The sequence below is a fragment of the Falco biarmicus genome, chromosome 1, assembly GCF_023638135.1.
Source record: "Falco biarmicus isolate bFalBia1 chromosome 1, bFalBia1.pri, whole genome shotgun sequence".
Classification (NCBI taxonomy): Eukaryota; Metazoa; Chordata; class Aves; order Falconiformes; family Falconidae; genus Falco; species Falco biarmicus.
In genome coordinates, this window is record NC_079288.1 from 18,683,253 (window position 1) to 18,703,790 (window position 20,538).

At 41.6% G+C, this 20,538-nt stretch overlaps 2 protein-coding genes across 6 annotated transcripts in view; one reads left to right on the forward strand and one right to left on the reverse strand.

Annotated features, from left to right (window-relative positions):
- The window catches only part of NCOR1 (nuclear receptor corepressor 1), a 73,775-nt gene extending 60,080 nt beyond the window's left edge, over positions 1 to 13,695 (forward strand). For all 4 annotated transcript variants that reach the window (XM_056331086.1, XM_056331078.1, XM_056331096.1 and 1 more), the window contains 14 exons: positions 507 to 716; positions 2,247 to 2,396; positions 2,982 to 3,155; positions 3,625 to 3,790; positions 4,072 to 4,568; positions 5,025 to 5,153; positions 5,712 to 5,869; positions 6,118 to 6,335; positions 6,749 to 6,886; positions 8,861 to 9,003; positions 10,285 to 10,338; positions 11,268 to 11,489; positions 12,044 to 12,226; positions 12,453 to 13,695. In XM_056331086.1, the coding sequence (XP_056187061.1) occupies positions 507 to 716; positions 2,247 to 2,396; positions 2,982 to 3,155; positions 3,625 to 3,790; positions 4,072 to 4,568; positions 5,025 to 5,153; positions 5,712 to 5,869; positions 6,118 to 6,335; positions 6,749 to 6,886; positions 8,861 to 9,003; positions 10,285 to 10,338; positions 11,268 to 11,489; positions 12,044 to 12,226; positions 12,453 to 12,640 (2,630 nt within the window). In that variant the 3' untranslated portion in view covers positions 12,641 to 13,695. The remainder of the gene's footprint in view (positions 1 to 506; positions 717 to 2,246; positions 2,397 to 2,981; positions 3,156 to 3,624; positions 3,791 to 4,071; positions 4,569 to 5,024; positions 5,154 to 5,711; positions 5,870 to 6,117; positions 6,336 to 6,748; positions 6,887 to 8,860; positions 9,004 to 10,284; positions 10,339 to 11,267; positions 11,490 to 12,043; positions 12,227 to 12,452) is intronic.
- Positions 13,696 to 16,525: 2,830 nt separating this feature from the next.
- On the reverse strand, positions 16,526 to 20,503 carry TTC19 (tetratricopeptide repeat domain 19). Of its 2 annotated transcripts, none has more exons than XM_056331469.1 (10): positions 20,297 to 20,503; positions 20,158 to 20,231; positions 19,974 to 20,084; positions 19,822 to 19,860; positions 19,219 to 19,275; positions 18,884 to 18,945; positions 18,172 to 18,266; positions 17,826 to 17,980; positions 17,368 to 17,530; positions 16,526 to 16,837 (listed from the first exon to the last, which is right to left on the reverse strand). In XM_056331469.1, exons 1-10 carry the CDS (start codon positions 20,478 to 20,480, stop codon positions 16,704 to 16,706), a joined length of 1,074 nt encoding a protein of 357 aa, XP_056187444.1. In that variant the 5' UTR covers positions 20,481 to 20,503; the 3' UTR covers positions 16,526 to 16,703. The 2 variants fall into 2 exon arrangements, with proteins under 2 accessions (XP_056187444.1, XP_056187435.1); XM_056331460.1 differs by having other exon boundaries at positions 20,158 to 20,212; positions 20,297 to 20,501.
- Positions 20,504 to 20,538: the final 35 nt, after the last annotated feature.

Here is a 20,538-nt window from a genome sequence, read left to right on the forward strand (position 1 = left end):
GTATTTGTGAAATACATCAAAAGCTTTCAGTAAAGCTACGCACAGAAGGATGCGGAAGATGCTGTAGAATTAAATGTAGTGAGGACCTGTCTGTTCAGGACTGTGATTTGTTCTCACTGAAAGATTGTCAGGTTAACCCTGGTGATACTAAATACGGTAGACTTCCTTTTAATCTATCCATCAGTGCCTTGTGCGAGGTATTGTAACCTTCCTCAGGTATTTCAGCCCTTCACATCTTCAGAACTTCAGGATATATATTTCTAATCAAGTCTCTTCTCTAATGCATATCTCCAATCTGGATTATTTAGCCTGCAAGCAGTGCATGAATTCAATAAAACAGCAGTATTGAAATGCTATTTTAATTCATTTGACACTGGCTAGGGAGAATTGATAGCACTTCTTGCTGAAGTTATATAAACATCTGAAATTTTCATTTGATATCACCCATACTGCTTCCTAAATCTTTTTTTTGGGTTTGTTTTTTTTTCCCCCTTCTTCATCCTCAGCTGCTGCTGCTTACCTCTTCCAAAGGCAGCTCTCACCCACCCCAGGCTACCCAAGCCAGTATCAGCTTTACGCAATGGAGAATACACGACAGACAATCCTAAATGACTACATTACCTCACAACAGATGCAAGTCAATTTACGTCCTGATGTAACAAGAGGATTATCTCCTAGAGAGCAAACTTTAGCTCTCCCGTATGCGGGAGCAAGAGGTATGGCTGTGTTTTTTCACAAATGATGCTCTTTAAAGTGCATTCTGGACATGCATTGTGGTTTGGTTGGTTGGTTTGTTTTGTTACTGCTTATAAATATATGTGTGTGGATGGATGGATGGATGCATGCATACAAGTGCAGATGAGTACATCTGACTGGCTTTTGTGGATATAAAGGATAACTACGTATGTAATCAATATTGTTAAAGGGAAGGCTATAAGACTTAAGAGTGTTCAAGAAGCCGGACGGTTTTATGCTAGTTGAAATTGATACTCAGAAGCATATTTAACTCCAAACTTCAGAAAAGAGAATTATGTCAAAATGAGAGCATTTCAAAATGAAAATAAAAGCAAGAGCTAAAAGGGTAAGGTTTGTGAAAAACATGGTGATTGTTTGAAGATGTTATATTAGGGAGTTAGGAAATGTGTGTGACCTGTTGCAGAGTGGGAAAAAGCCTAAATCAATCTGGACATTTAACAGTAGCAGGAAGGAGCTATTTAAAGTAAAAAGACATCTTGCAAAAGTGTAACTCCTCAAACAGGGAAAATGGGAATTCTGACAAGTTAAATGTAAGACCATAAAGGTCAAAAAAATTAAGGAACAATTTATAAAGCTGAGTGAAGTAGTAACAACTTTAGATACACCAGGAGCAAGAAACTTGGCAAAGAAGCTGTAGGAACTGATAAATCATCAAAACTCAGAAGTAATGCTTTAGAAGATAAGGGCATTACAAAAAAAGCAAAGCAGCTTCTTTGCAACTCTCTTCACTGTGGATTTATATTTCTGTGATGGAGATTGTCTTTATGGGACATGAGTTTGAAGTACTCTTTCACATTGAAATGTTGAACAAAGCGTTAGAACAAAATAATAAAATGAATAGCTATGAATCCTTGGGGTCACACAGCATTCTCCCAGGAGTTACAAACCTAACAGGCAATAGTCAATCTGCCAGCTTGGTTCCTGGGTATGATAATCTGTCTATCGCTTAAATTGGTTTAGATAGTTATTGATAGAATGGATGATAGCAAATGTGAGGGAATTAGGCTGGTAGGACTGATTATCTTGGGGATAAGGAGTAAGATCCTGTAGGGTTTTAATTGGTTGGAAATGAAAGGATAAGTGGGTTTTGTAGTAGGAGAAGTTATATTGGAGTTCCAGTGGGACTTGCGCATTGTAGCATTTCATTTTGTTTTATGAATATTAAAAGTCTGGAAAAGGGAATCAATAATGCTGGGTAATAACATTTTGCTAAAAGGTAGGTTTATTGAATGGACATGAAGTGTATTTTTCCTACAGGCAGTTAAAGGGAGTGCTAGAAATGCAGATTCTGATTTAGTATGTTCCTAAATGGCTGGTTGCCAGATCTGAGAGAGTATAACCAGCTGGAATATAGTTCTGCACTTGCCTTAATCTTATATTTTTTCTACTAAACATTCACTGCTGACCATTATCAATGAACAGAATACGTAACATGTGGATCACTGGTCTGTCCTTGAATGGCCATTCTTACGGGTGTCATCTCCTGACAGGAATTATTGACCTGAACAATATGGCTCCCACTATCTTAGTGCCTCATCCTGGAGGAACAAGCACACCACCCATGGAGAGAATCACATATATCCCTGGTACCCAGCTTACGTTCCCTCCCAGGCCTTACAATCCTGCTTCTCTGTCACCAGGTAAGAGCTCTTATGATTTGCTAATGTCTCTAATCATCTGACGTGCTGAGATAATTGACCATCTTTATTTAGCTTTCATCAATGTTTTGATGTTTTCTCAGGTGATGCTTTCTGCATGCACTTCTCACTTGGATAGCAGAAGTTTTCGTAATGATATCTTTTATAGTTACATTAGCAGCTGAAGGAGTGCTGACAAATTCAGAATTTGCTTCATTCTGACAGACCTCTATTTATAGTTATATGATTAGGATGTCACTAACCTGATACTACATGTGTTGAAGGGTGGAATTTGGGTCTGTAAGCTGTCTAGTCCCTAATTGTATAGGAACCACTTTAGTTCATTTTAGTTCATAATAGTTCATACTAATTAGTATAGGAACAGCTTAAAGGCTGTTGAGCCTTCCACTGTCACTGTATGTTAAGCTTTTGACTTCCTAGATAAGTGGATAGTCTTGAGTGGAATGAGAATGTATTTGGGAAATTTTGCTGTAAGTGGGTGGCAGGATATGTTGATGTAAGTGTTTACAACAAATTATGTTTGAGTGTCTCTTTTTGCTACTTCATTTTATCTTGCGGACCTTCCAGGACACCCTACACACCTGGCAGCTTCTGCAGCTGCAAATGCTGAAAGGGAACGGGAAAGGGAGCGGGAGAAGGAACGGGAAAGGGAGAGGGAACGTGAGCGAGAGCGGGAAAGAGAACGAGAACGAGAGAGGGAGAGAATAGCTTCAGTCCCTGCTGAACTTTATCTTCGACCAGGTGAGTGCACATTGCTAGGTTTGGATCGGTTGTCTTGTAGACTGTGACTGCTCATTTTCTATAGCTGCTTTTTAGCAACATGCAGCTTATTAACAACACGTTACGCAGTTTGGTTTTAGTCTGCACTTAAGGCAGGTTCCTATTACCTAGCAGTTCTAGTCACAATTGCAACTTCTTCAAGTACCGGGCTTCTTGATCTTTCTCTCATACCAGTGTAGTACTTGGGGAATGGTGCGAATCCTGGTTATCACTAGCACAACTTGCATATCTGTTTATTATTATTATTTTTATTAGAGAGCACTGTAAACAGAATGCTCCCATTTAAACCTTTAATACATACAGTCGTATCCAGAGTGGTGGAGACAACTGGGAAAGGATGCGGAGGAGACTGCATTGATACATAGTTCTGCGTTGTTATGAGTGACCTATTTTTTCATACGTTTGTTCCCCTTTGCTCTACGTTCTGCAGGTGCAGAGCAGCCTGGCAGACCTGGCAGTCACGGATATGTTCGGTCCCCATCCCCTTCAGTTAGAAGCCAGGAAAACATACTGCAGCAAAGGCCTAGTATTTTTCAAGGAACCAATGGGACGAGTGTAATCACACCTCTGGATCCTGCTGCCCAGCTACGTATCATGTATGTTTTCTAAGTTACTGTTGCAGAGATACCTGTTCTAATATTTGAGCTTATTAAAAGGTGCATTTAGCCTGGGGAAAATACTACATGATGAGGATATACCACTATCTGATTGCTCTTGGATTTATTGGAAGTGATCCACTCCATTTTCACTAGTCCAGTTGGGATAAAAATGTAGTGTGACAAAAGCTTCACTTTGTTGTACGCATGATGTGGCTCTAGTTCTTTTTTTTTTTTTTTTTTCATGTGATATAATTCAAATATTCAATGTTTGCCAACAGGCAGCTCACCCCTGGAGCTCCCTCTATTACTCAAGGGTTGCCAGCTTCCCGTTACAATACTGCTGCTGATGCCCTTGCAGCACTAGTAGATGCTGCAGCCTCTGCTCCTCAGATGGAAGTTGCAAAAGCGAAAGAGAACAAACACGAAGGAACCAGGATAGAAGAGAATATGGGACGCCGATCAGCTGTGGTTACTGAACAGCAGCAGATGGAACAGAAGACACTGGAGGTAGAAAAGAGGCCTGTCCAGTGCCCCTATACATCTGCAAATTTTTCTGGTGGCAAGTCCCAGGGACAGACTTCATCAGTAGTCTATTCAGAGGCTGGTAAAGAGAAAGGACCTCCTCCTAAATCCAGGTACGAGGAAGAGCTGAGAACTCGAGGAAAGACCACAATTACTGCTGCTAACTTCATAGATGTGATCATCACTCGACAGATTGCTTCAGACAAGGATGCACGAGATAGGGGCTCTCAAAGTTCAGATTCTTCCAGTAGTTGTACGTATCTTAGTAACTATCTACTTCTTTGCTGTCTGTCTTAGCCTTTTAGGGAAACAATGAGATATGGAATGATTCTGATGTTTAATGATAAAATATTGACCTCTGTACAATAGAAACACTTTGCAGACAAACACAGGTTTTGTATATAGTGACTCAAGATTCTTGCAAAACCAGAGTTGTTTGCTTTATTTGGGTTCCACGCTACAACGTGAAATGCAGGATAGTAAGGCTAACCTTATCAGAAGTCAGGAAACCTAAAATTATTTGGTTTATGTTGGAACACTGTTTTGTGGAAGTATTTGTGTCACCATGGTTATCATGAGAAAAAGACAATGTTTTGATTTTCATTTCACTGGCGTCATTTTAACAGAACTGCTAGTGTTGCTTTGTATAGGCAACAAAAAATTTCCGTGTTGTTTACACCTTATTCCACAACCTTTGCTTGATATTCAGTATCCTCCCACCGGTATGAAGCTCCTGGAGATGCCATTGAGGTGATCAGCCCTGCAAATTCACCTGTACCTACTCAAGAAAAGCTACAGCCCTATCAACAAGAGACACCTAAACCTAGCCAGACAGAGAGTAAGTTTATCTGCATATGCAAATATTCTCACAATTGTGTTGCTTATATTTACAGGTCCGTGACATTACAATAAAGTTAAAATATCTTGGGAGTCTTTAGGTGACTGCTTACCATATTATTAACATTTCAGAAACTTTTGTTGCAGTGATGTGTGGAAAAACCAGAGCAAAATGTATTGAGACTGACTGTTGGCATTAAATAGATTACAGTGTAGCCGATGTAATAAGAAAATAATTTTCAATACATTATTTAAAATTAATGCATATTGGTGTTGATGCCTATGGTTTTTTACCTGTTGGTGTAAAGCTCAGACTGTTACAGTAGAGTTAAAGGTGAGAAATGAGCTGAAATTCACCTGCGTTATGGAATGAAGCTTTATTTATCTATTCTAAATTGTAGAGACTATATAAGAAAGGGGGAAAAGGTGGTTATCACACAGGATACCTAAAATCTAATGGAGAAACACCTCATCTTTTAAATTTGTAAGCACAGAACTTACAAACCTTGAAGCTTCAGTAATATCATCTTAACAGAATGACCTTTTCTTCTTCAATTAGATGACCCAAACAGGCAATACGAGGGGCCGATTCACCGCTATAGGACACAACAGGAACCCCCTTCACCCCAACAACCTCCACCTCCCTCTTCCCAAGCAGAAGGGATGGCACATGTGCCCAGGACCCATCGACTTATCACCCTTGCTGATCACATTTGTGTAGGTTTATTTGTATGCATCATTTCAGATGTGAAAGGTTATATTTTGATCATGAAAACATGTGTTTTGGAACGTAATACAGATTCTGTAATTGTTAGCTTTACTTGAGGATATTATACAATAATGTGTCTGAACTTACAGTCATCTCATTCGTTGCAATCTGTCTCATATTGATTTAGTTCATGAATACGTATGCTGTGGTCAATGTCTGACCAAGATCTCTTTTCTATTTTTTTGGCCACAATCAGCAAATTATTACACAAGACTTCGCTAGAAACCAAGCAGCTTCTCAGGCCTCTTTGCAGCCTCCCACCACTACATTCCAGAATTCCACCCCTGCTCCAACGCCTGTTTCTACCCGGGCTAAGACATCGAATCGCTATAGTCCTGAGTCACAGTCTGTCCACCATCAGCGGCCAGGAGCTAGAGTGTCACCTGAAAATCTGTCTGACAAGACCAGGGGAAGGTAATGCATGTATTCAGTGTAACTGCAAATGTAACGAATACCCAAATATGATATTTGTACAAAATAGCACAGTGATCTCGAAGTACATCGAAGTAGAGATACCTTGTGGTCTCTTTCCAGGCAACATCTGTCTTGTACTGATTTTACAATTGCTTGGCTCCATAACATACCTTATAACTGTTTTTCCTTCATTTATGCTTAAATTCCAGTCTTTAGAGGCGTGGAGATGTTTAATTACTTAGAACTCAAATGACAACTCAAAGTCATCTTTTTGAGATCACCAAGTATATTAAAGCACATAACAGATATAATTAGACATAAGTAGTTGTGTAACAACTGGAATGCAATTACATGTGTTGACTACTGCTTTACACACACTAAGAGTACTTACTGTCTCTGAATTATGGATGTAGACCTGGAAAATCTCCAGAGAGGAGCCACGTCTCTTCGGAGCCCTATGAGCCAATCTCACCACCTCAGGTCCCAGTTGTACATGAGAAACAGGAAAATGTTCTTTTGCTTTCCCAAAGAACTGAGCCTACTGAACAGAGGTATGTGTAAAACTGAATTTTAAAAACATTATTCTGGATCTTTGTGCTGCAAACAGTATCTTTATTAAAGAGCAGTTCAAGTGATCTTCCTCGCTTACCAGAAGCAAGTTGTTAATCACTGTTGATCCGTTTGTAGTAGCATTCAAAACTTGCTGCTTGGGACTTGCTTTGGGAAGCCTGAATGAAATGTCATCTGTGCGTGTTGTCTTAAGTTTCTTAGTGCAAGCAGTGTGCTCTGTCATATCTGATAGAAAACATAATAACAAACTCCTTGTGGGTGCCAGTTCTATAAAACTGAAGTGGTTTTGGGGAAAGGTCCATTTTCCATAATATGTAATAAATAATTCAGGCTTCTCCTGCCCGATCAGCTTCTTGATTACTGTCCTGGTGAAACATGGAGGAATGCAGGTTCCAACGCTTGTGATTATAAAGCAGCTCAACACATGAAATACCACTAAGTTAAGGAGCTTAGTTTCCAGAAGGTGTGAAGGTGGGGTGTCAGGAGGTCCACGCATGGGGCAACCCTGTTTCCCAGGGCTATCTGTCAGTCTGCCAGACCTGCAGTGTAAACTACATGGGGTCCCTGGCAGACTGTGTCAGTGCTGGTGTTGTCAAACATCTGGTAGATGCACACTGCAATAGATGCTTCTGTCATTTGCTCTGCTACCTGCTGAAGAAGGAATAGCACCCAGCATGCTCAATATGTATTTATTTAAGCTTATGCTGGTGAAATTTTGGGGTTTTTTTCTGCCCCCACTCTGCAGTTACTGGCAGGGTTGTTACTGTCTGTGATGGATGTGACCTAGATGCAAAGGGATTTTCAGGGTCGTAGCATGGAAGACTGCACTTTATAGAATTTTAAGGATCTTGGGTTAGGAAGTCTCGTGTCTCTATTTTTAAATTTATTTTCAGATTATTTTTTAATTTAAGTATGGGGTGGCATGTCCTGGGTTTTTTGTTTGTTTCTTTCTTTTTTTTTAATTAAAGCTGATTTGCCAGATTGCTGCTGCTTAAACTGGAATATTGTGTCACAGTGGACATACAGTTGATCATTTCATCTACTTTTGAAAATAGTGCAAGCTGTTCATGACCCTGGTACTAGCTTAGCTTAGATTTCTCACCTGAATTTGTTCATGCTTTATTTTATTTTTTTTCTTAAAATTCTTTAAGTGGAATACTACTGCTTTTATCATCTTTATAAACAGCCTTAAAATTGCGTATTTTAAGATCTGAAGGTAAAACACAACCCTTGTCAGTTTGACATTTACTTCAGCAATTTTTTTTATGTTAAATGTGACAGAAGTTATGTGCAGAATGTGTGCCAGCTACCGTGAATGTAAAATTGATAAGGGTTATGAAATACGGAATGTGGATCCTGGTGTGAATTTGTGTCATAGAGCAAGGGTGGCTAACTGGCAGCTCTTGAACCAGATTCCAGTTCATAAGATTATTTTACCTGGTTTCCCCAAATGTCTGAAATAGCTTATTTGCTTGGACCATGTGTGACAGGGTGGGTGAGCAGACTTAAAAAGGGATGCATCCTTTTTAGTGGCATGGTGGGGACGAAAGTAAGAAGATGATTGTAACTAGGAGGAGCAGCTAGGCTGAGTATCTGGGCTTCTAGCTTCAATATTTTGTCATCTACCAATCTGCAGTGCAAACTTCAGCCAGAATGCAGGTTGCAAGGCAGAAGGAGGCGCCCTGAGATAACTTTTAAGAGCATCATCCTGTACCAGTCCCCAGCACAATGACACGGTCACTTTTTCTCTGAGTTGTAGAATCTTAAGTGTTACCTGGATACAGCAGATGTTCTTAGAGAATGATTAGACTTGTCTAGTCCCAAAAATCCAGGCTGAGGAAAGAGTCTTAAAGCTCATATTAATGTTGGTGGTTTCTGCCTGGCTGCATTTGGAAAGATTTAAATGTACATCTTCAAAAACATTCTCTCTTTCTGACACATGTTGGTCTTGGCAGGACTGACTCTCGCTCTCCAGGTAGTATAAGCTACCTGCCTTCGTTTTTCACCAAACTTGAGAACACTTCACCAATGGTAAAATCCAAGAAACAGGAGATATTTCGAAAGCTGAACTCATCTGGTGGAGGTGATGCTGACATGGGTATGCAGGACTTGGCTTTTCTCTGAATTTTTCCAGCTTAAGCTTTATGTGACTGCTATCCACAGATGCCCTAACCTAAATATGTTTCAAATAACATGAATGAATATAAAGCTATGAATATAAAACACATGTATAATAATTTATGACCAAAGAACTGGAATATTATTAATTTTTTTCCTTTTTTTCCTCTCTCTTTTTTTGGGGAATGCTGGTGTATATAGGACTGCCATATGTAAACTTTTTAACACTTACTTTGTGAGATGGAAATGGTTTCTGAACACTGTGGAAAAAACACATAATTAACAAGAGTTGTTAAAATCTGACGTTATTTTCATTAACTTTGTGTCTGTAGTTAGTTTTGTATCAACATTAACTATTATGCATTTTCCTTTTTGGAAAAGTGTCTTGAAACTGAATGTTTTGTGTTTTGGCCCTTATGAATACGGCTGTTAAAAAGCCATGTTTTGATACAGTTTCAGTCATGGATACTGACATGGTAGAATATGATACTAGACCTATATTTTTGTTTTTCTCTTAGAAACCTTAACAGAACTTTGCAGCAAAATTACTGGTAATGAGAGCTTAAGCTGGTTGTAAACTCAGTGCCTAAGAAGAGTTCATCTGAAAGTGAACGTTCTTTCACTGAGCAACAAATTAACCTTGTTCTGAGAAACAAGGCTGTGTCAGTAAGAGTTGCTGTATTATTTTTATTGGATCCCCATTGTGTGCCCGATAGATGCTGCTCTGTTGAAAACTTATGTGCATGCTTGGCGCTTGCCATTGCTGCTACTAATCTTTTCATTTCTATATTGAATTCAGTGTTATGGTTTAAAATCTTCATTCTCAAATTTGACATAATACAGATAATGTGGGAGAGGGGGTGGTTTATTGACTCCAGAGTTGTTGCCATTTATTTTTTTAATACGTGCAAATACTTAGTCTGTAAGGTTCGCATGTCAAAATTTGCATTTAGTGAATCAAATGCAGCTTTGCATTTTAAAGTCCACAGATTGTGAAATGTCAAAAGGTCAGTCTGCTTCCTGAAGTAAGATCTTTAAAAGAAGGTTAGCCATGACCATATAAGATACTTTTACCCTGATACAGATCATTTTCCTGAGAACACATAGAAGCACTTTCATCTTAGAAGATTGAGAAAGGAAAAAAATGAACATTGAAAATAGTTCAAAAGTAATTATACCTCGTCTGTTAGGACTAGTAGTGATCATTTACAGCGATCATCAGTACTGAAAAACTCAATGAAATGTTGTGTTTTAATTACAGCAGCTGCGCAGCCAGGGACTGAAATATTCAATTTGCCAGCAGTCACTACCTCAGGTAAGTTTTTCAGTAAAATACTCCAAAAAAAGTAAACCAAAAGTAAACCAGAAAAAGATCAATGCAAACCTTACACAGAGGTAGAAGTCATGAAATTGGTTAGCATCTCACTTAAATACAATTTAAATGAAGTGTAGTTCAACAAAACTTGAGCTTAATTTATCAAATGCAATTTACTTTATAAACTGGAGTATTTTAAATACTGGTATTTTTTTTCCTATAATACATGCATAATAAAGCCCACCAGCTTTCTGTGAGATGAGGAAATTAAATATAACCCACACTTAGTTACTGTGTTAAAGAGGTGAGGCAGAGAGTTGTACTCAATGTGGGAGATAACTCAAGATTCAGATATAAAAGTTGTGCCACAGATTGACTTTACATTATTTTGGTCAGTCGTTACCCCTTCTGTCTTTTAACTGGAGAAATTACTGATCTCCATTAATTTAGGTGGAGGGCAAGCTTTCGGAATAAATATTTGCCGTGTATCACACTTCATAAGGCAAATTAGTATGGATTATTAATGAGAGAAATATTCTTCTGGTCTCCTTTCTTACAACTGAATAATAGCTGCAGATTTTACTTAATATGCTATCACAATCAGCGCGCTCAGCTTCCTTTGCTATTTTAAAAAACCCAATAAAACAGAAAAATTTACCCTTTTGCAAAGAGTCTGACACTCAGTGGCACCACTGACGTAGCCCTTCAGTGTTGGCATGTCTAACTTGTAGCCATTGTGAGCTGCTTTGGAGAATGTAGCTTTGTGTTAAAAACATTCTCATCTTTGGTTGTTTCCTTTCTGCTTCTAAAATCTTTTCCCATATCCCTTTGTAATTTCTCCGAGATACGGTTTTTTGCCACCCCTCCCACATTTTCCTGTATGTTTTCTTTTATCTTTTATCTTTTATCTTTTATCTTTTATCTCCCAGGTGCAGTCAGTTCTAGGGGTCATTCCTTTGCAGATCCTGCCAGTAATCTGGGTTTGGAAGACATTATTAGGAAAGCATTGATGGGAAACTTTGATGACAAGAGTGAGGAGCATGGAGTTGTAATGTCACAGTCTATTGCGGTAGCACCTGGCACTTCCAGTGCTGCGGTATCAGCAAGTAATGAGACGCGTAGGGAAGAAGCTAATCCGTCACCGAATTCAGGTGAGGTCTAAATATTTAATGGCCGTGAAGAAATACATAAATTAAGTGCCTGAATGAACTTGTCGCTGAAAATCAGTCTTTCCTCTGGAAGTGATAGAGATGCTGTTTCCATTGCCTGAAGTGGTCTTGGCTTTCAAAATAGTGCTGGTGACTTCCGAAGTGTTAGCCACTATTTCTTGGGAGAAGGACAATACTAATGGAATGGGGAAGAGATAGCAGCGTGTATTAGGTACCTGAAGCTTCTTGATGGTTTGATGAAAATCCACGTGTAGCACATCACCTATAAGGAATACGCAACAGTGGGAGCTACCTTGAACTGAAAACATCCCCCTTCCTGAAAGTGGAAATATAACCCCATTGTGATAAGAATAGGGTTTTTCTAGCAATACTGTGTTAGAAGACTAGCCTGTATGGTCACCAGTCATAGTAAATCATTTCAGAAGGCACTAGTGTGAAACTCCCGTTTGCTGCTGTGTGATAAATTACAGAAACAAACATACAGAGGCTAAAATGCAGTGGAACATTTTTGTAAAATCTGTCCCTTCTATTTCCAGGAGGGGGAGTCAGCAAGCAGAAGCTAATCGGCAAGTCAAACAGTAGGAAGTCCAAGTCTCCAATTCCTGGACAGGGATATTTGGGAACCGAAAGACCTTCTTCTGTCTCATCTGTGCATTCAGAAGGGGACTACCACAGACAGACTCCAGTGTGGGCCTGGGAAGACAGGCCTTCATCAACAGGTAAGAAATGGGTTTCTTTCAAACCGAACAAACCAGATGTGGTATTTGTAGAAGGGTCAGATGTAGACATATTAACACTGATACGTGGGTCAAAAGTTTACAGCATATGAGGATTTTCTGAAACAGATTTTCTGCTATTGTCACAACCAAAACTAGACTGTCTGTCAGATGCAGATCTCTTGGAACAGCTCATGTTTTTGACTTGGAGAAACTCTCTTTGATTCAGGTTCAACACAGTTTCCTTACAACCCGTTGACGATGAGGATGCTCAGCAGTACACCGCCAACATCCATTGCGTGTGCCCCGCCGTCCATGAGCCAAGCAACCACTCACCAACAGAACAGGATATGGGAGCGAGAGCCTGCACCACTGCTTTCAGCACAATATGAGACTCTGTCTGACAGTGATGACTGAACTATGCAGATTTATTTTTGTTTTTTTACTTTGCGGGTCAAAAAAAGAAATCTATTTTTGACTTGTGCCCATAGAGACTTTCCAAGAGAGCAAGGGCCACACAATGAAGAATTGATGGAGAGTCCGTTAAATGCCTTCTGCACAGGCTGTGCGTTGGAGGATTGTGATCGAGAAGGTTCACTTACTAAAGATAAATATGTAAAGAGTTTTTAAAAAATGTGGACTATTCCTGTTCTACATCTATTTGTAAAGAAAACCATAATGTCTTTAAATCATTCTTCTGTAAATAGAGAGTACTTTTTGCAGTGTTTTTTCCCTTGCTATAGTATCTGGTGTACTTATGTTCAAATCATTGCCTAAACTTTGGGGGTCATTTTGTAATTTTTTTTTTTAAGCATTTTCTCCAGTGTAGAGTACTCTTCATAACCCTAGCCTCCCTACCAGTCTCACCTAACCATAACCCTAGCCTCCCAACCAGCCTAGCATCATTGCCCATTTAATGCCGTGCCACTTCTTGTGCAGGCATTGTGCTTTTATATATTTTTTTTTTCCCTAGACACACTTTCTCAGTGGTGTTCAAGCTCTTGTGAAAATGTTGATTTTTAAGACTGACCCCTTAATGAATTCTGTACATTAACATAGTCCGGTTCGCTGGAATAAGATGATATATTTCTTTGAATTTTAAATTCTGCCACATTGTAAATTTTTGGTGCAGTTGATTTATTTAGCAACACTGCAGAAATATTATTGCATGGGTATGTTATGGTTCATTTTTAAAAGGATAAAAAAAAAAAAAAGAACAGCTTCTGGAGGCATACCTCACTGTTATGCACACTGGGAATTTTAACTGTGCCCCAAAAGCCTATCTTAGTGTTTTCTGTTTCTGCATTTATGCAGTCAGAACAGGCTACTACATTTTACTGTCATATTTAACCACAGCAAATGGCTTATCTGAACAGAGGCTCTGGGTGGGTTGATAAATCCTTTAAAAAGAAAAACCTCTACATCCCAAGTTTAAATAAAACAAAATGCTTTTGTAGAATAATTGAGCAACACACGAGTCAACTACTTGGCTTCTGTTACGACCAGTTTGAAATAGGTACTGTGACTTTTACCTTCCTCCAATATGATTTTAAAGTTTTTATGTAATAATTATCTTGAAGTCTTTCATCCCCATCCCAATCCCTAGTCTTACAAGCAAGCTTTTGGTGGAAGTCTTTACAAATGCTTGGCTTAACTCCTAAAGTGTGCAATACTTCATTAGGGTGATTTTTATTTTTAAATTGTATATGGTACTAGGAGAGTCTCCTTAATCATTCATCTATCAATGATATCTATGATGTGCTTGTCACTCATGTATATGTACATCTGGTTAGTGATACCACAGGGTGTCCTGACATCCATCTTCAAAAGCATCTTATTTTTTGCTGCACTGACCTCAGGAAGTGAATTAAAATCTCCTGCGGTAGAAGGACTGATTTACAGATAGCACTGAGTTGGAGGGTGGCATGGTATGTCAGATTCCAAACTGCTTTTGCATCTCCTTGATGAACAGAGTCTTTGCCTTGAAGTTATTTTCCAGTCCAAATATTTTTAATTTAACACTGTATTTGCAATACATTGTATGGAAGGTATAATGCAGCTGTGTAACCTTAAGCCATGTAAGCTCTACATCTTATGAAAGGACTGTAACGGTCCAGTTACAAACAGGAAGATGTACAGAACTATTTATCAACAGCAAATTTACTGAGTACTTCAGAGGAAAGCTTTTCTGCCCTCAGTGTGAAAAAGGAAAAAAATAATCCAAAGGAACTCATTTGGAAACTTGACACTGTGTTGCAAATATGGAATTATTGTGCTACTTTTTGAAACACTGCATCAGGACAGATCAGTCAGCAGTCTTAAATCTTGCAGTCTTTCTCAAAGATAGATTTATTTTTTTTTCTCACCCTCCCATCCTTTACCCTTCTGGCTCAAAAGTAGTGAAGCTTTCATCCTGTTTGTAGACCTGTGCTCTTATTTTAACTTCTTTGTTCCCACACCACCACGTACTGGAAAACACGTTGATCTGCCCTTTTTGTAGATTTGAATTTGGAGCAGAGAGTTAAGTTCCATTCTAAAACTCACTTGTTACTTTCTTAGTGTAACAAATACAAGGTAAAGAGGCATGTACAGCCAGATGTCTTTGCTAACTGTACAGTAAGTATAGCATGTTCATTGCAAAGCTTCATGTTATTGCTGCTGCAGCAGCAAGACAGCCAAAGTAGGATAGTCACTTTCTCCTAAGATACAGCTTGAGTGGCATTTGCACATAAGATGTTGCTGCTTTTTAGTTTGTTATCAGAGTTCTAACTTTTCCAGTGTAAAAACCTCTCCAGAGCCGAAGTTAGGGTTTACCACAATTCCAGTAATCTTCAAGTATGGAATTACATCTGACCCGTTTCAAACAGGAAGGTGTTTGTAAATCATGTTTACAAAGTGTAGTTTACTACAAATTTTTAACTGATTTCTGATCAGCGCTTTCACAATGCTTTCATCTTTATATGTTTTGTGATTCTGATATGAAATCATTTAAGACTTGAAAAACCCATGCATCATAAAACTCAAGGGTTTTTTTTTTCCACACAATGTCTTCAGTAGACAGTGACTTCTGGATTCAGACCAATCAATAAAGGGGATCAGTTCTCCATCTGCTTTTCCTGTGTCTCCCTCTTGTTTTGCAGCATCAAGCTATGTTCACAAGAACAGGCAAAACACTTCCCTTAGGGGTGCTGCAGGGTTCCCAGTTAATGTTGCTGGAGCATCTAAGGTCTGCCACTTTTAAAAACCAAAATCCAGAACTTTAAAAGTTGGCTCTAATGTGTTACAGGCATGCTTGTACTAACAGAAAGGCTCTAACAGCCATATTTTTACTTCCTAGCTTGCTGAGAACAAAGGCTGTGTATGTGACTTATGTTCATTGAAGCTGGAAAAACTACTCTAGAAAACCTGCGTGCCTCTTCTTAGCTCAAAGTTAAGCTAATGCTACTGTAAGTAAACTAATAATGATGCAGTTAACAATAAGGGTTATACCAACCAGCTGAAGTTCTTACAAATGAGTGGTTAAAATGTCTGTCGCTTACTTAGTGACAGAACTACAGGTAGTTCTACTGTCCTAGCTAAATATGGATTTGATAACTTCTGGCTTAATTCTCCTTTGGCTTTAACATTAAGCTTCCCAGCAGGGCAGAACTGAAATTCTGTTGTATAAGCAGGCTGTTCACACTAGATTCACATGAAGGCATGTAGCTTACAGATGTGACCGTTTGTACATACCATCTTTTCCAACGGGAAGCCTTAGCATTCTAGCACTGACCTATCCAAGGAAGGACGACAGCTTTGGCACGCAGTGTGCTCTTGACTGGGGTAACAGAGTGTTATTTCTGACAACAGCTCTGTTTTGGTAACATAGCCTCACCCCTCCTCCAAGAAGGCACAGTTCTATCTTTGGATGCTAAATACTCTGAAGAAAAAAAACCACGCTTGATCTTCAGGCAAGCTGTTTGAAAAGGACACGGAGCTTCTGTCATAATACAGGTACAGTCTGTGAAATGCTGTTGAAGTTATTACATACTTAACTGGTAGCACTGACAAGAGTACACCCTGTTGTGCTAACCAGCCTGTAAAGAGGGAGACAATTCCTGCCTGTTCTCTTTTTCATGACTTAGCTTTAGTAATGCTGTGTTTTGAAACTGAATACTTTTGTGAACAGTCAGGAGTAGCAAATTACTTAACTGAAAGTATTAATACCAGGCTAGACTCACACTTTGCTGGCAGTCAAGACAAAATTAAATCACTAGCATAGCAGGTCACTCTAACCATAGACTACACCACAAGTTTACATAATTAAGATTTCACAGCTTTATTTTGGGCTAAGCTGTTAAGCAGTAGCAGCCCATCTATGTTAAGCAGTCCTTATCGTTGCTGTTCCCCTGGAAAATTGCACCAAACTGGTTTCAGGCTGCTTATACTGACCAACCCTTGCTGCTGTGAGCCACCTCAAGGTTGGACTCTGTGGCCCAACTTATTTGGAGCCCTTTCTCCTCTTGGCCAGCTCAGCTAGTTCTTCCTGGATATGCTGGACAGAAGCAACATCTCCCTTCTCTTGTGCCTGCTTGAGAGCTTCTTTGTACACTTGCTTTGCTTGCAGAAAGTCATCTGGAGCAAGAGGAAAAAGCAGCATGGCTAGCCAATTTACGTCACTCATTTTCAGAATTCCCTCCCGAAGCTGACCACTTGCTAAGGACAAGTAAGGACTACTTGGACCACATCAAGAACTAGGGAGGTTCAGAAGACATTCAGCATAGGATGCCAACTACGAGAGCTAGAAGGCAGCAGTGACAATGGGACAACGTGCTGCTTCAGTATTAAGATCTCACAGAAGCAAGTCTCAAGCATGCCTTCTGTTCTTTTGGAACCAGTTACTGTATGTACAGACGGGACACAGGAAACAAGATCCCCAGCAACCTTTTAAGTCAGGTGCACCAGTACTGCATTTATCTTGGACAGGATCCTTCAGCAGCTGAATTCAGTTGGAACACAACACAGGCTGCCTACACAAAGTCAGCAGGCCTACTGTTTAAACTAAGAACAGTAACACAAAACTAACCCTGTAGTTCAATCCTACCATACAGGTATCTGCAGTCAGCACAAGCACAGTGACATGGACTGGATATTTATTTACCTACCTTTGTGCATCAGAATTGCTGCCAGGTTATTCAACACCATGTGCTCCTCAGGGTGATGAGTCTCCTTTGCCAGCTCAGCTGCCCTCTTCACATAGGAGTATGCCTCATCATAACGCCCCTGAGCATCCAGTACAGTTGCCAAGTCATTCATCAGGACCACAGTCTGCACCAGGACAGAAAAGGAAGCCTCAGAGGAAGACTTGTGTATTAGTCTTGAGCAGTGGAAGCAGCACGTTCATACCCCTGTCACACTACTAAAAGTAGTATTTCCCAGAGAAACCTTCAGTAAGAAGTTGTCCTACATTTATATATTACCATGCTGTACGCTCATTTTTAATTGCAGGAAAACAATTTAGTGCTGCGTATGTCTGATGCCAGCAAAGCTGCTTTTAAGGCTGCCTCATTCTCTAGATTAGCCTTTCTTTCCCTAGCAGTCCAGCTACCATTGTACAAGTCACCTGTGGATGAGTCTCCCCCTGAACATCATTTGATATCTGCAGAGCCTTCTCATACATTTTTTGGGCCACTGAGAGCTCATTAAGGTTTAGGAGATAGCGAGCATAGGAGTCTAGGCTCATCCCAAGCAAGAGACGGGTGTTGGCCTTTTCTTCAGCTGCAAATAGAGAGAAGTGGAAGTGATCACTTCTACAAGTCCAAGCAAGAGTCTCCATCCTACAAGAGCAGGAAACTCACAGTTTGGATTGACATGAAGATGGTGCTTAGGCAATACGAAAGCAACATCAAGGACAGGGAAATGGAGAAAAGCCAAAGGAGAGAAGCCTTTGGCAGACAAGGCAGTCCCACCTGGTAAGACATCCTCAGGCAAGTCCTTTTGCTTGGCAATCTTCTCCTCTAAGGTCAGGATGCAGAACTCATAGCCCGCCAGGGCTAACTTGTGCCTGCGAAGTGCAACAACCGACCAAAGCAAAGCTCCTTCGTGAATGTGAGCACCTTCAATTGCTCATTCTAGAGGGCCTGTAAGACAACTGTTCCCCTTCACTGGACCCTTCTTGCCTTCACTGCTATTGCTCATTCTAGAGGGCCTGTAAGACAACTGTTCCCCTTCACTGGACCCTTCTTGCCTTCACTGCTCTCCTCTTCTTGATCATGGCCTGGACCCTTCTCTTGACCCTTGGGCAAAAGGATTCAAGAGGTGGAGAGGGCCTCCCCTCCCCCCAGACAAGGCCAGCTCAGGCAACCCCCACCAAAGCTTCACTGAAAAAGTAAAGCTACAAGTTAGTACCAGCCACCAACTGCTTCAAAAGCCTTCTCTCCTGCAAGGTATGGATTTAAGACTAAAGAGCTACGTCCTCTGTGGCTGCTTCTGCACTAAACTGGGCAGGTCGTAACAGCCATCACTGTGCTATGTGACAGTGGGTCGAAACCTTTAGGTTGATGGTAACTTGTCACATCAAAGCTTCCTCAGGCACTCTATACTTGAAGAGCCTCTGCTTGGCTACCACTGCCACTGTGAAGCAGAGACAAAAGTAAAAGATGCCTTTAGCAGGGAACTCACTGTTTCTGAGCAGCGTAGATACTGGCCAGCTTGAGGGACATCTCAAGGACTGCATTGTCATCCTGCCACAAGGACACACAATGCAACTGTTATTCTTCTTGTGTTACCCCGATAGAAAGATTACTTTGTCAGAGAACTAATTTAGACACTAAAAATCCCCATTCTGTTGTCTCCAAAGCTCCATCCATTAAAGCAAGTACCTGAGAAGCTGGCAAGCTCATAGCTAGTACTGCCAGTCTCCAGTAGGAGGTATAACAGCACAAGAAGTAGACCAAATTGTTGTGCACCACTCTGCTAACGCTTCCAGCTGAAAGCTTTTCCTCAGAAGGACATACCTCCTTTGTGTCCCCGGCAAGCAAATAGCTCATACTTGCTTTGTAGAGCTTTTCTGCCTGAAACGAGAATTTTGAAGAGAATACTGAGGAATGATGGCACTTAAAAGATCTCTACCCTTCATGGAGGCAGACTACCAGAAGAAATGTGTCTTAGGGTTTGTGGCATTTACATTATATGTCAAGACCAGTTAGAAGTGAAAGGCTAACCAGAGCCCAATGGTACTGCCAAGCAGTGGTTCCTTTCAGTTTCTGCTTTAGGACTGCTACACCAGCAAGGAGTTTACACCTTTGTGCCTTCAGGCCTTTCCAGGATTCTCCCTGGGACAGCCACCTAAACGCTTGACTGTGGCATGTGACAGTAAAGTACTCCTTCCCTTGTGCACTGTATTGGAGCTCAAAATCTAAGAGTGGAAGCATCCCAGCAGCATGCAGGGCCCAAGGCAGATTATTCTGCTTCATGCTGGGAGGTCTCTGCTGGGCACTGCACGCCAGACCTTCAGGAGCTTCCACATGACTTAGAAATCTTTAAACCCTAAAAAAACATCAAAAAAATCTTAGACCCTCTTAAAATTCGGGGGCAGGGGGGAAGCCAGAGTTACTCACATTGTCCAGCTGTCCCTGCATGAAGGCCACGTTTGCCATCTGGAAGAGACAGGGTGCGCTGAAGCCCCCCGGGGCTGCGGGCCGAGCCGCACCACAGCTCCTGTGCCCAGCACCCGGAGCACCCCAAGGGCACCCAGCGCCCGCCGCCTCACCATGCTGTAGGTGTAGACGATGGCCTGCCTGTTGTCGGAGCGGTGTGACAGCCGCAGGGCCCGGTGCAGGAGCTGCTCGGCCTCCCCCAGCTCGCCCTTCATGACGCTGAGCTGCGGGGACAGGGAGAGCCGGGGGCTGCTGGCCGCCCGCGCCAGCCCCGGCCCCCCCGCCCCGCCGCCTCACCTTGGCTCGCTTCAGCAGCTGGACGATGGCGTCCTCGCCGTCCTCCTCGGGGTCCCTGGGGAAGAGGGAGAAGGCTGCGGGCCCAGCGTGACAGGTGGCCGGCCCGGCCCGGCCCGCCGCGGCCTGCCTCCCGCCTCACCTCCCAGGAGGGCCAGGGCCCCTCCGGCCGGCCGGGTCCCCCGGCCCTGCGCGGAGCCCGACCAGCCGCTGCGCTCCTCCCCGCGGGCCCCGCCGCGCCAGGCGGCCCGGGCCGGGGGCAGCCCCGCGGGGCAGCGCCGTGCGGCCAGGCGGCACAGGGCCCGCGGCAGCGCCGCCGCCAGCATCCTCCCGCGGGCCCTTTAAGAGCGCGCCCTCGCCACGTGACGCGGGCCGGCGCGTCAC